This window comes from Lissotriton vulgaris, chromosome 3_1 (assembly GCF_964263255.1).
Source record: "Lissotriton vulgaris chromosome 3_1, aLisVul1.2, whole genome shotgun sequence".
Classification (NCBI taxonomy): Eukaryota; Metazoa; Chordata; class Amphibia; order Caudata; family Salamandridae; genus Lissotriton; species Lissotriton vulgaris.
The window spans coordinates 555667022-555681316 of record NC_141689.1 but is presented as its reverse complement, the minus strand read 5'-3'; the positions used below and the strand labels follow the sequence as shown (position 1 = coordinate 555681316).

Sequence of the window (14295 nt, the reverse complement as noted above, 5' to 3'; positions counted from 1 at the left end):
CCCCACAACACAGTACCTTCAATCGTAAAATGCTCGCCAAGACAGCACCTGCGTAATAAATTATTAACATTATGAACATTTGTGTATGTACTAACTTCCACGTACCGCCATTCGAGCTAAGATGACATTAAAAGCTTACCAAGTTATTCAACTGTGGTCTCCCGACATGCGCTCTCCCGATTCCAAACAATCTATACTCCTCCACGCACTTCTCTGTTCGTGATCATTCTTTACCCGCGTCAAAAAGGTCAAGTGGGGGCAGGTTGACTCAGCCCACTGTGTGCGCTAGTAAATACAACTAAACATACAGTGGCTATCTTGACGTGGTGCCTCGACCCGCACCTAGTTATAGGTATAATTACATATTGCATCTACTATCTCCATGCTACGATCGTGACATATTTACAATTAGACAACAAAAACATCACCCTTATTATTACATATGTATATATTACATAGAGATGGATAATCAAAACATTTATTATTACCACCATGAGTGCAACTGGGATACTGTGACACCGCTACGCTCCCAAGAGTTACGAATAACCTGATTCCTCCTGCATAATTCGTATCACTGAAAGCTGAAATACAAAGAAATTTCATAATTGGTGTAAAAGGTACACATTCTTAACACCGATCCTGTATAATAAAACCTAAGTGTTCTATTTGGTTATAGGCAATGTTCCCATGTAGGACATCTATCAAGCTCAGAATATAATGAAGATGGTATACATGATAATGTGGGCATTCACCTGTGGATTCTCAACTAAATGTTAAGAAGATTTCAAAAATGGTACACAATATTTTCAAAATATGTCCCATACACCATGTAAGGCATACATCATTGAGGTTAATCAAAAGCATCCTAGAATAATTGTGTTTTCTCATAATAAAATGATTTGTTAAAATTCATTAGAAAAAATAATACAAACTTTATACACATCAAAATATATACTGCGAATCAATGTACAACTAAAAACATAGAATTAGCCTCTTAATATGTGACAACTGCCTGTGTGGTTAGAGAGCAATGTGTTGAAATACCAATGCGCTATACTCTCATTCTTAGTATGTTTATGCGCAAGGTCTCAGTGATGATGCTCCGTTTATAAAAAACAACTTAAATCTAATTTATCGTTCAGTCCCAACGGCATCATGGTATTCAAATTTTTGATCCAATGAACTTCTTTCTGAGATAATATTTTGCTCTGGTCTGAACTCTCCTTGGATGTTACTTTTTCCAGAATAAAAAAACATAGATGAGCAATGTTATGACACTCTTCCAACCAGTGTACCATCAAGTTGGAGTTGGTATTCTGAGGACGAATCATACTTTTGTGTTCTCCAATCCTTATTTTAACTTTCATTTCGGGGTTTCCAATGTAGAGTAATCCACACGGGCATTTATTACAATAGATTACATTAGTCATGTTACAATCCGACGTCTGTTTCAAGGTGATGCTTTCACCCGTCCTGGGGTGCGTAATGGAATGGTGCTGGATGACGTTATTGCAATGAATGCAATTCATGCATTTCTTCATGCCTTGATGGCTTCCAGTGAGTTTCTCAGATTTTGCGGATTGCAACTCCTTTACATTTTTCCTTCTGGTATATGCGAACAAAGGTTTATTCATGAATTCATCTCTGAAATCAGGTTCCGTTTGTAGCAAATCCCACCATTTATTAATCACTTTTTTAATGCTACTAGATCTGGTGGGAAATTTTGATGCAAACATCATACGGTTGGAGACAGTTTTTTCTTTTCTGGTTAGCAAATTCTTACGTTCAATCTGTTGAATTCATGCTTCTGCTTTATCCACAATTGTCAACGGTTACCCTCTTTGTAGAAATCTTTGTTGTGCTCTTGCGATATCAGGTCACATTTTTCTTTCAGCAGAAATCCTCTTCACTTGCATCATTTGGGAATATGGTAGATTCTGAATAAAATGTGAGGGATGGAAACTATTATAAAGTAAAGCATTATTTCGGTCTGCAGGCTTAGTGTATGTACTCATTTCTAGCCCAGTGCTTTTTCTCTCAATCAAAACATCAAGAAAAGGTACTTGAGTCTCACTGATCGTGTGAGTGAATTTGATCCGATTGTTTCTTGTGTTCAAAGATTGCGATATTCGGTCTTAACGATTGTTCCGTATGAGACCATATCAAAAATAAACGTCAATATAACGACAATACATGACCAAATGTTGACTCCATGCTGTGCTGTTGTATACATGTTCCAGTTCAAATAATGAAATAAAAATGTTTGCATATGTGGGTGCCCCACCAAAACCCATGGAGGTCCCACTGATTCCAAAAGAAATACCTTGTGTGTTTTTAAGGTTGGCTGATTTAATAAAGCCCATTCAACCGCATCTATTCCTTCTGTGAGAGGGATTGAGGTGTAAAGAGACATCACGTCAATAGTGCATAGAAATCATTTATCAATGTTCAGATCTTGTAGGCGAGATAAAAAAATCAGTAGTATCCCGTACATATGATTTCCAAGCACACACAATGAGTTGTAAAACACTTATCGACGTACTTGCCAAACGGTTCAAATATGGAACCCCACCCAGAGAAAATGGGTCTGAAGGGTGGATCCACAGGGTGCTTGTGTATTTTAGGCAACATGTACAGGTGTGGTCTCTTTGGAAATTGCTCAATGAGATAGGGCCTAGTCTTGGAGCTGATCCAATCCATATCTATGGCTTCATCCAAGATTTTCAATAAAACTTGCTTGATTTCCAATGTCGGATCATGATCCAGTTTCAAATATGTGGTTTCATTTGACAAATGGCCAAATACCTTTCTTTGATAATAGGTGTTGTCCGTGATGACTAGTGCGCCACCTTTGTCTGCTTTTTGAAATACTAAATCATCATTATCAGATAACTCTTTTAAGATGTGTTTTTCAGATTGGGTCAAATTGGAATTCTTTTGAAGTCAATGGTATTTAAATCTTTTTTTACCAATGTTTCAAAGGTGTCCAACATTTTATGCGACACGGATGGCATGAATGTACTTTTACTTTTGAATTGCAGATATTCCTTTTCTTCTTCTATTGTTTGGTCCATGACCACATTCTCAAAGAAATGTTGTAGTCTAAGCGATCTCATAAATCTGAACAATGCAATTTCAGTTTCTTGAAGGTTGTTGTGATATGTGGGTACAAATGATGTACCTCTATTCAAAATTGGCAATTGCTTGGAGGTTAACAACTGGGATGAAATGTTGATTACTAAGGTTTCTGACTCCGTAAGTTTTCCCTTCCTTACTTTTTTTCTTTTTCCGTTTCCTCTACGGGTTTTAGTGTGCACACACCGGTTTTGTAGACGTTAAAGTCTGTGGTTCTAGTGAATGTTGACCGTTGGATAAAAAAGACTCCGCTTGGCTCATGGACCGAATCTCATGTTCTGTATGTTCAACCGGTATGGTTTTCCTTTGGTTTGCTTCCTTATTTAGGGGAGTTCATGAGGGACCAATTTCACGATCAGAAACAATACTTACTTCAGTTTTTTTAGTGGCCCCCAAGGAAGGGACACACTGTCCTGAAATGCATAGGGCATCACACGAATAAATTGGAGCACGCCAAAGAAGAATGTATTCATGTATTATATGTACTTCCGTTTGGGCTTTGTAATTTATGTTATCATTTGTTTTACATATGGAAAGCAATTTGTTGATCACAGAAGTTTTGTAATGATTTTACATGCATCATGAGAAAAATGAAAATCACACAAACAAATGATTGAGCACGTGGTTATTATTAATGTTTAAATTCATGTGTAAAAAGTTTAAACATTGTTTATCTTCACTGCAGAGCACACAGTTATTCAGGCACATGTTTACCTGAAAACATCCACAGTTAAGTGGGTGCACTTGCCAGGTCAACATGGCAGTTGAAAACTGTCCACCCAGACACTGCAGTGGTGGTTCTGAGACATGGTTGCAGGGCTACCTATGTGGGGTGCACAATCAGTGCTGTAGGGCCAGTAGTGGCATTTGATTTACAGGCCCTGGGCACAGACAGTGCACTTTACTAGGGACTTACTGTTATATTTCACATAGGTACCCTACATAGACGTAGGTAACATTGCAACCTTTCACCTATATTCTTCCCTACATTACATACATAACGGTTCTTAGGGACTGACCTTTTACCCAGACATGACATGACACTGCATTCAGAACGCGGGTTTTTCCCTAGTTCAAATCTCATACATTAAGCATGAGGTTTCTTGGAAGCACAGCAGGACTACCATCTCCTGTATAATAGTTATGTATAAAGTTCAGGCCCGACGTCATCCTGTAGGCTGGCACAGTAACACAACAAGGTAGGACCCCTGGGGAGACCTATGGGTATATATACATCACATCTTGCTTAGAAAGACAGAGGAGACAGAGACTTCCCGGCTGACACACTGACCAGAGACGCTGAGGTTCCTGGGTGTCCAACTCGAGACCAGGATGGGGTCCCATATTCTCTCATTCTCAGGTAATGGGCTGGACTAGATCCTAGAGGAATTCTTGGCATAACACCTACACCGATATTAGGTACATTTAGCTACATCTAGTTAGGGAGGCATCGTAGGAGTATGCACTCTTTATCATGTATTTCATGTACTTGTATATATTCATGATTACTGCAAAATGGTAGAACTGTACCATCCTTTTACTTTCATAGTACTTCTAATCATATCTCTGATACTGTCTAAGGGTTGTCACAGTTCATCTATTCTACTCCAGAATAACAACTGGTCAACAAATTCTTTTTGACAAACGCACAGTATGTTTATTCTGTGTATCTCTGAGACAGAATTAGTGGACACGAGTGACTGAGCAAAAGGTAGTATATTGTTTCCACAATTCTGAGGGATCAGGGTTGTCATGTTCTGAGGTTGCCAGAAACTGTTCTCTCCATGGTAAGAGGAGATTATAGTGGCACTGTGAGCTAGCTGATAAAGACAGGCTAACCTATCCGGTGAGGGTGCACGGAATCAGTCTGCCACCAATCCCACAGTTTATGTTATCCAAACGCGCAGATCCTGTATAGGTTATATAGGACCTACACGACATTACCAGTAAATCAATATGCCAATCATGGATAATCAATCGCAATCATAATTTACACAGGCAGCACTTGCACTTTAGCACTGATCAGCAGTGGTAAAGTGCCCAGAGTTCAACACCAACAAAAACAAAATGCAAAAACAGGAGGTCAGTAGCAAAAAAGACAGGGGAAAAACACACCAAAGACGACAGGTCTAACTAGTCTTAAACTGATTAAACGTGGTTTTGGACGAGTACTGTTGGAAACGTTTGGTGCTTTGATACCTCCTTTTGGTCCGACTTTGAATAATGTGAAAATAAGAATGCTGTCAACTTTTGTGTATCGTTTTGCTGCTAACACTGCAGGCACATTATTCTATATTAATACGAGCTAATGGCATGCATGGTATGGTATGGTGAGGCAAAATTGCTCTGCTTTAGACATTCTTATTGCAAAAGAGGGTGGAGTCTGTCATGCATTGAGAATCCAACAGTGATGTTCATTTATATCTAACAATAGCAAGCTAATTAATAAAAATATTGGAAAAATGACTAAAATTTCACGCAAGGCAAAATCTCTTGAAGAGTATGAATAGTGGGTGACAATTAGCTAATGGATTTGTAAAACTGGAAAGGGAATTACAAAGGTTGGTGAATGGTTTGGTGATATAGATGGAAGCATGACTCGGAAAATCCCAACCCCATTCCTAATTATTCTTCATTGAATTTTTTTTTAAATAATCTGTTTGAAAAGGGATCTAAATTGTGGGTGTAAAAAGAAGGTGTCAACAACAAGACAAAGGAAAAGAGATGCTACTAAACTGGAAAACATTAAGATGCGAGCCTATGATGAGTTCAAGGTTTTGGATGAACTAGGACACAAGAAGCTGAAGGTGATGGAGAGAGTGTTGTAAACTGATTTAGTTAAAAAATTTGGATTATGATTTGTTTATCATCACAGGGGGGATATTTAGAGTGCTTAGATTATTATATCTACTTTGATGAAGATCTTAAGTCAGATAACATGCTGCATCTTTAAGCTTAGTACTAGGGTGCATTTGGTTCTAGCTATTGATTTCTGCATTTGACTGAGCTTAATGCCAATTCCCTATATATTATTGAATGACTGATCATATTTTGCTTTCTATATTGTTCTTTAATCTTTTAATAATCCTTCAAGGTTTCTAATTCATACTCTTTCTCGTGAAGGCACATTTCATTGACTATTCAATGTGATTTGTTGACTTCTTTTATCTATTAAGGGGCATATTTCCTCATACGTTATTAAGAACAACATCGCTCCTGATCCTGTGTAGGCACTTAGGGGTCGATTAGGATCGCGGACGGACTTGCGTCCGTCCGCGACCCCAGAGCAGGAGGGAACCTCCGCATGGCATGCGGAGTTCCCTCCTGTGCAATTAGGATGTGACCGCCACCCTGGCGGTCACATCCTCTATTTTTAACATTGCAGCGGGTGCAGCTTCAAGCTGCACCCGCGGCAATGTTAAAAATGCACGCATTGCATTTGCATGCAGAAAGAGGCAGGCACCGCGCGGTGCCTGCCGCTTTCTGCATGCAAATGCAGGGGGGTACCATAGGTACCCCCCATGTGCACCCCCCGCCCCCCCTTCACCTAGGGGGCCCGCAACGGGCCCCCGCAGTGAAGATCCGTATGCTTTTCCAAGGCGGAAAACCCGCCGCGGAAAAGCACTTTTTAAAGCCCATCCTGATATGGCGGACGGTGTCTGAGAGACACCGTCACCATATCAGAGCTTTTCCGCCGCGGTTGTGTTCCGACCGCGGCGGAAAAGCTGCGGACGGAAACCAGGACCCACCAGCCATCCTAATGTGGCGGTGGGTCCTTGGTCAGTCCGCTGCGGTTTTTCCGCATCCTCTGGGCCGGCGGTGGCTTCCGCCGGCCCCGAGGATGCGGAAAAACCGCAATCATAATCGGCCCCTTAATCTTTAAATTATCTGATAAGATAGTGTAACAAATGCGACAAAAGAACTGGAAATAAACTTGATGAGCTGGTACAATCAACCTGGGTTTCAAGAACCAAAACAAAAATCTCCTAAAAACAGGCAGCCGGTGTTACATTTTGTATGAGTTTCTCTCAAATGCAACCATTCAGAATACCTTTGAAAGCCATTCACTGTGCAAAGGGACTGTGCAAAGGGACAGTGGCAGTTCACCGATGTCTCAATATACAACCTTTCGTCACTGCCAGCACTGCCAGCATTGTGGAGATCTAGCTTTACCAGTGAGATGTAACTCTGTCAATGTCTGAGATGTTGTGAAGCATCGTCAGTTGGGATGATTGTAAAACTGTATGGTTAGTGGAAGCACCTGTGCACCTGAGATAGGAATAGAATGATCAAAATGTAGGCATGCCTATTGCATGAATATAAGATATGAAGTAGATCCCTATCTAGGTGGCTACAGGACCAGCGTAAGGCATCTGAGTATAGACCCCACCATAATCAGTCAGCTGGGGGTCCAATACCAATGTTAAGAACTTTGAAATATGAGAATTTGAATTGCGCCTCTTTCGACCATCCGTCATGTTCCTTCAGGGGTGCATCCGACTCTTCTTCAGAAAACTCACACAAAAGACAAGCCTCCCGGAACAATCTAGTTTCTAAAAATTTAAAGCCAAAATCTGTATTCAGAACATTATATAGCCCAGATACCCCTCCCTTGGAGAAGTCCCTATTTCTCAATGTAAAATCTAATAGGGGATATAGGGAAAGTGTAAGACATCTTACACAGTTGACTTGCCAGACAGTGGAACACTTGGGAATTTCTTCAGATTTGGTTTATCTGCCAAATGATATTTCGTTTATAGGTCTTGAAAAGAATCCAATGGTCCACCTTTCCCTGAAGGTAAGTATAACCCTATCAGCCCAATCTTTCCAGTGGAACTCTAAGCCTCTGTTTTCAGATGCCAGCATTGTGCCAAACTGTTGGTTCAGAGTCGATAAACCTGCTGATTCCCAAGCTTTGGTGAACCACGGGTTCCAATAATACATGTGCCACAGGGTCTTCACTTTACAACAGTGGGGTATTTAAGCAGTGCAATATTTGAAATCCTCAAGATTCAACAGGGAATTTCTGACAAGGTCATACCATAGAATGTACACCTTAGAAGGAATGACAAAGGACAACCAGGAAAACTGCTTGGGTAGGGCATAGGGCTATATCACTGGTTCCAAGTTACCCATGACACATTTCTTTAGTCATGTTTTTGGTGAGACTTCACACTTTCCCAGTTAATCCTGCAACTTGACAAAAGGGAAAACTCCTCGATGATAGGCACCAAATGGGAGATAGAGGTCTTGGGTTGGAGAGTCAGTAAAATGTTTTCTACCTAAAGCAACAGCATTGCCTCACCTGACTGTATCCTCCTTGTGCCCATTTTCCATGACAAAAAGCAGGAGAAAACAGATTCAAAGCCAATACGAAGAGAAGGGTGGGCACATGATATCATTGTTTAGAGTCCCTCTGGATATCAAATGAGTCAGTAAAGAAACTACTTCCGTTTATCCTGGTCGCAGGGGTGATCATGAAGCCATTCGACTCCCTTGTTAAAAGTTCAACACAGGTCAGCCCTCTTCAATGTACGAAAGAAATATCATGACTCGCTCCCCGTTGAATCCTGAAGGCCTAGATATATTATATTGCTTCAAAGCACCACCGCTGTATAGAGATGATATTTCATCCAGGGATTTTTTGCTTGTAGTGTTTATCTTGCTTCCTCATGAAGCCAAGGCAAATCAAGGAATCGTAGATAAGCATCTTCAGCTGAAGAGGAATCTGAGTTATAAGAGTGATAAAGATGAGTGAGGTATATAGCAACAGTTTTGGTGATATCAATCAGGTGTGTCTAGAAACTGTAAAGATTATTATGAATTGCAGAGATCACCTAATGAGTTTCTCTTTGTTACAACTACGCTGCTAAAAGACTCCCTGTAGATAGATTAGTTTTCGTTTACAGGTCTTTCGGTATCTAACAGCAACTGGCATCTTTCAGTTGCAGCACCTAGCTAGGACTTTAATAGAGAGCTCTGGGCACTTTTGTTTTTCAATCCCTTCTTTCTGAGCTATGGACATGTCTCTCATCAAGACGCCACTCATTATGGCTTTTCAAGCTGCAGGCAGTGTCTGTGGTGAAAGAACAGAACTTGTGTCAGTATGTAATAATGTACAAATGTGGTCTCTAAGGGATTCTTTCTCAGATGGCGCTTTAAATTTCTGAGCGCTCATCATCCATGCTTTGAAAGGTGATTTGTCTTACCAGGTATTGTTTCTAGACACATTAGGAAACTGTAAAACCAATTACAAAATAACAGAAACAGGTGGAAGGCAATGATTTTTACAAAACACGGACTGTATTAGAATTATCGAGAAAAACAACTGTATTAGTTAAAACAGCACTAATACATCGTTTACTAGTGTAATCCACAAAATAGTGCACACAAAGTGCTCGTGTGAGAATTGAACGGCGCAAGTGAGACACGTGACAAGGTATAAACAAGCATTTACAATCCAATGGTTTCGCCTTTTGAAAAGTTTGAGCTATTGGCATTGTAAATGACAAAATTTGTATTTATGTGTTGGTTTTGAAAACAGATAAATAAATGGCATTGTCATTTACAATGCCAATAGTTTAATCTCTGGCAAATGCCACACAAAAATACACAGACCCCCACACACACACAGAGCCACACACAGACCCACACACACCAACAGAGCCCCACCCACGCACACACACACACACAGCCACACACACACACACACACAGCCACACACACAGAGCCACACACACAGAGACACACACACACAGACCCACACACACACAGACCCACACACACAGAGAGCCACACACAGAGCCACACCCAGAGCCACACACACACACCCAGAGCCACACACACACCCAGAGCCACACACACCCACCCAGAGCCACACACACCCACCCAGAGCCACACACACCCACCCAGGCCACACACACCCACCCAAAGCCACACACACAGCGAGGGGGCAGGGAAGCAAGCACAGCCAGGGGGCAGGGAAGCAAGCACAGCTCCTTAGTGAGTTTAGTGTGCAGGGAAATAAAAGATGAACCCCTGAGGTCTTGTTTGTGTGACTCTCCAGCTGACAGAGAGCAGCACCCAATGTTCTTATAAGTGCAAATATTTTGCTATACATTGGACGGTGCCAGATCCTGCGGCCACGGAAAGTTTGTCTCCAGACACGGTGGGAAAAAAGGTGGCTTTTATCCAAAGCCAAGGACGTAGCTTCCAATTGTGTACCAGGTGCAGTGGCACCTGGACTGGGGGGGGCGTGGGGGGAGAGGGTGCATTCAACCCTGATTAACCCTATCTTTCACCGTTGAAACTGCTGCCAGCGGGGTCCATTCCTTCCTTGCACTAGGGCCCACGACACACTGGGTACTATGCCTTTTTCCAAAACTTTTAAAAAACTGTGCCCTAAAATTGTCTGTTGTCTTGCACAAGTCACCCTTTGTGCACCCTTGTCCTTATGCATACTTGCCCAGCTCTCTGGTAACTAAGACCTGTGCTTCTAGCCCTTGTGCGCGAGTAGCGTTTAAGAATTGTAAATACTAACTCTGTAATTGCCTGCTGTCATATAAACAACTGTTGTCAATGCACATAGCCAGTGGAGAACATCTTGATAAAGCCAGAAGGCAGAAGCTTATTGCTTGTGAAATCCTCTATTTCAGAGTCTGAAGGCAGGGAGTGTTTATTGAAAATCCTGTTGTTGAAGCACATAGGCAGAAGTTTAACGATTGTGTCAATCCATTGTGAAAGCCTAAAGTAAGTGGAGTATTGATTATGAAACCTTTAGTCAAACCCAATAGGCCGAGAGAGCTACTGATTTCTATTTATTAATTGCTCTGGTTACCGATTCCTTTCATATAGTCATAGGAGCGGGGGGGTTAGGGGGGAGAGGGGACATCTGGCCTACGCACTAATCAATTATCGGATCAACCCCTCATGCCGAAAAAACACACAACTTCTACTACCCCACTCCATGCACTCACTTCTTATACTTTTCAAACATGAACTGACTTCAAAAGGATTTTAACCTGTGACCTTAAAGGTAGCACGCTCAACTTTGAGACAAGCTAAGTTCCTGCTGGGCTATGGAACAACGTTCTTGACATCACTGTGTTTAAATGTCTATATTCCCTTCTTGTAAGAAAAGACAACAGTGTGGCCATACATTGCACAAACATTAAGTGTTTACGGCCATTAAGTTCTCCCATGGCTTCAGTGTTGAAGCTGGAGCCTTAAATATAAATCGCCCACATTAATCCAACCACAGAGTTAGAGCTCTAATAGGGAGAGGGAAATGAAGCGTTCATTTTACAGTCGCTGCATGGATACATCCAACGCACATTATTCATTTATTTTAAATTTAAGTACAGAAGGCTTCATGCCCGTCTTATTTCATAATAATTCTTTTCGGCAGCGTCTAACTGATGTGAGCCTTTTTCTTGGGAAATAAGTCAGTGTCATTTAGTAAACAAAAATAATTACCACCATTTTGCCTGGGGCAGTGGGTGGAGTATGCATGTTTTGAAGGAAGCCTCAAGTGACTCAGTAAAGTGGATAAAGCCCAAGATGTTTGCCGGAAACATTCAAATTATGGCATCCGGAAACATTCCATATATAGAAAAAAAAATCAAGCATTAACAGACAATAGTTTAAGCGTGGTCCCAGTGAAGGACATGTTACCACCACGATCGAGAATATATGAGGGAGGGGAAGAGAGCAGAGAGGGAGGGGAAGAGAGCAGAGAGGCATGCAGTCTTAAATCGGGAGACGGTCCAGAAGAAGAGGGGCGGAATAGGGAAGGAGGAGGTTGAAATGACAGAGGAGAAGCATGTACGGGGAGGGAAAAGGGGGGCGTGGGGGACTGGGCCCTGAACAGAGAGATGGGTTGCAGGAAAAACGGGCACTCCGTCCACACCGGTGATCCGCTGATTCTGCAGGTGAGGGGCACAGCTCCACCGGCCCGGGGGCTACTGTGACCCCGAGATCGACACAAAAGGAGGAATAGACAGGCCCAAAAATGAAAGTAGGTCTAGTAACAATTAGCCACAGCTTGAATGGTAATTAATCCAGAGTGGGCTGCCAATTGGAGCTTTCATGCATGTCATACGACTTTAATGAACAAGAGCTGTCCTGAGACAGCGGGAGGGAGGGCAGGAAAGGCACGGACAGCGGTAGGGAGGGCAGGAAAGGCACGGACAGCGGGAGGGAGGGCAGGAAAGGCACGGACAGCGGGAGGGGGGTGGGAAAGGCACAGACAGCGGGAGGTGGGCGGGAAAGGCACGGACAGTGGGAGGGGGGCAGGAAAGGCACGGACAGTGGGAAGGGGGCAGGAAAGGCACGGACAGCGGGAGGGAGGGCAGGAAAGGCACGGACAGCGGGAGGGGGGGCGGGAAAGGCACGGACAGCGGAAGGGGGCGGGAAAGGTATGGACAGCGGGAGGGGGGTGCGGGAACGGGCACACGGACAGCGGGAGGGGGGCGGCGGGAACGGCCACAATCAATAGCACTCACCTGGACCTGGACTTCCTCCGGCGGCGGTCGGCCGCGGAATGACCAAAAGAAACATGGACGACCAAAAAAATAAACCCCGCCCACCGCCGCACTGACGTCCTAAAAGGGGCTGGATGAGAAAAAATCTCAGGAACGCCCACAAGTCGCCTCGCAGAATGACGGACGCCTCTGTTTTCCAATGGCTAGCCTCCATTTATGGAGCTAGCCAATGGGAAACAGAGGCGGGACAAACATCCATACTGTAACTCAAAAGATTTCGCCCTGCGCGAAAGTCTGCTGCGCAGCTTTGGGCAAGGCGAAACCTAAAAACAGCATGCCTCTAACCAATCAATGATTTAATCCATTTGGTTTTCCAAGTCATCAATTGTCTTTTGGTACTGATCTGATGTCTTTGGAAACAGAGGTAGAGATTCCGTCAAAGTGCACCAGGACGGTAAACATCCTTTACACCCCAAGCCATTACAAAGCATTCCCCATTACAACGCCCGGTGGAGTTAGAATAGAAAATTGTACTGTAATGGACAATTCGTTGTAATGACTTGTGGTGCAAAGCCCTGCATTGAAAAAGTTGCTGTGGAGTAAGAAATGGAGGTAATGGCACGCGTTGTAAACACGTGCGGTGTAAAGGGTCATATTCTACCTGGAAACACTAATAGCAGAAACATTTCACACAGGTTAGTTATTTTTCGGTTACTGTTGCTCAGCCTCAAAATTATATTGATTAGAAACATTAACAGGTGGTCAATCAACCCAAAACAAGGTACAACGTAGAAGATTTAAAGTATCTAGAGAATCCAGAAGACGTCACAATCATGTATAGAAACACAGATGATTTAAACTGATTACCTGCAATAACCTCCCTGCTTTGCAACTTCAGCCAATGAAAAAATGCAGTCGATGGTTGCAAGGTTATCAATCACTTTATGTACGCTATGATACAGTTCAGCAAACTCACTAGGATAAAAAAAGTAAAATAATAGAATAACAATGTGAGAGAGTTACTGAAGTAAACATACACTGCAGAATAATGTGTTTTCAATATTTAAAAGACTAATGCTGACACATGGATTATATTGAGCTAACCTAGCTACAAAGTAATGGAAATGCACAATAAATGGCAATACAACATATCAAGCTAAGCCATGTACTATCTTTCAGTCACAAGTCTGAGGTACAGAGATGTAGAAAAAAGCTTCTTAGTAGTAGGATAGGAACTAAATTAGTAGAGGACCAGCAAAGGAAAATAATATATGTACTTTTTGTAGAGTGCTACTGTTATACATGGGATCTTTTGGTGTTGTTTCCTGCTGACTTTTTGCCTCCTGACCTCCTGTTTTGATTGTGTACTGAACTTTGTTTTTGCTGGCTTTAGGACTCTGTGCACTTTTTCACTGCTGACCAGTGCTAAAGTGCATGTGCTCTGTGTCTAAAATGTAAAAGCATTTGGTTTCTTCATGATTGCCATATTTAATTTAAAGATTCGTCCCTAGTACAGTGCACTATATGTGCCCAGAAACCTGTAAATCAAATGGGCCTCCAGCACCGATTGTGCCACCCACAACTAGCCCTATAAAATATGTCTCAGGCCTCCCACTGCAAAGCCTGTGGGTGCAGTTTTAAACTGCCATTTCGACATTCCAAGTTCACCTACTTGCCA

At 42.4% G+C, this 14295-nt stretch overlaps 1 protein-coding gene across 1 annotated transcript in view; it reads right to left on the bottom strand.

Moving 5' to 3' along the window:
• Window positions 1–14295, bottom strand: part of MSH3 (mutS homolog 3) — a 2089876-nt gene that overhangs the window by 567294 nt on the left and 1508287 nt on the right. The window contains exon 18 of the mRNA XM_086960834.1: window positions 13485–13592. Within this exon, the coding sequence (XP_086816960.1) occupies window positions 13485–13592 (108 nt within the window). The remainder of the gene's footprint in view (window positions 1–13484; window positions 13593–14295) is intronic.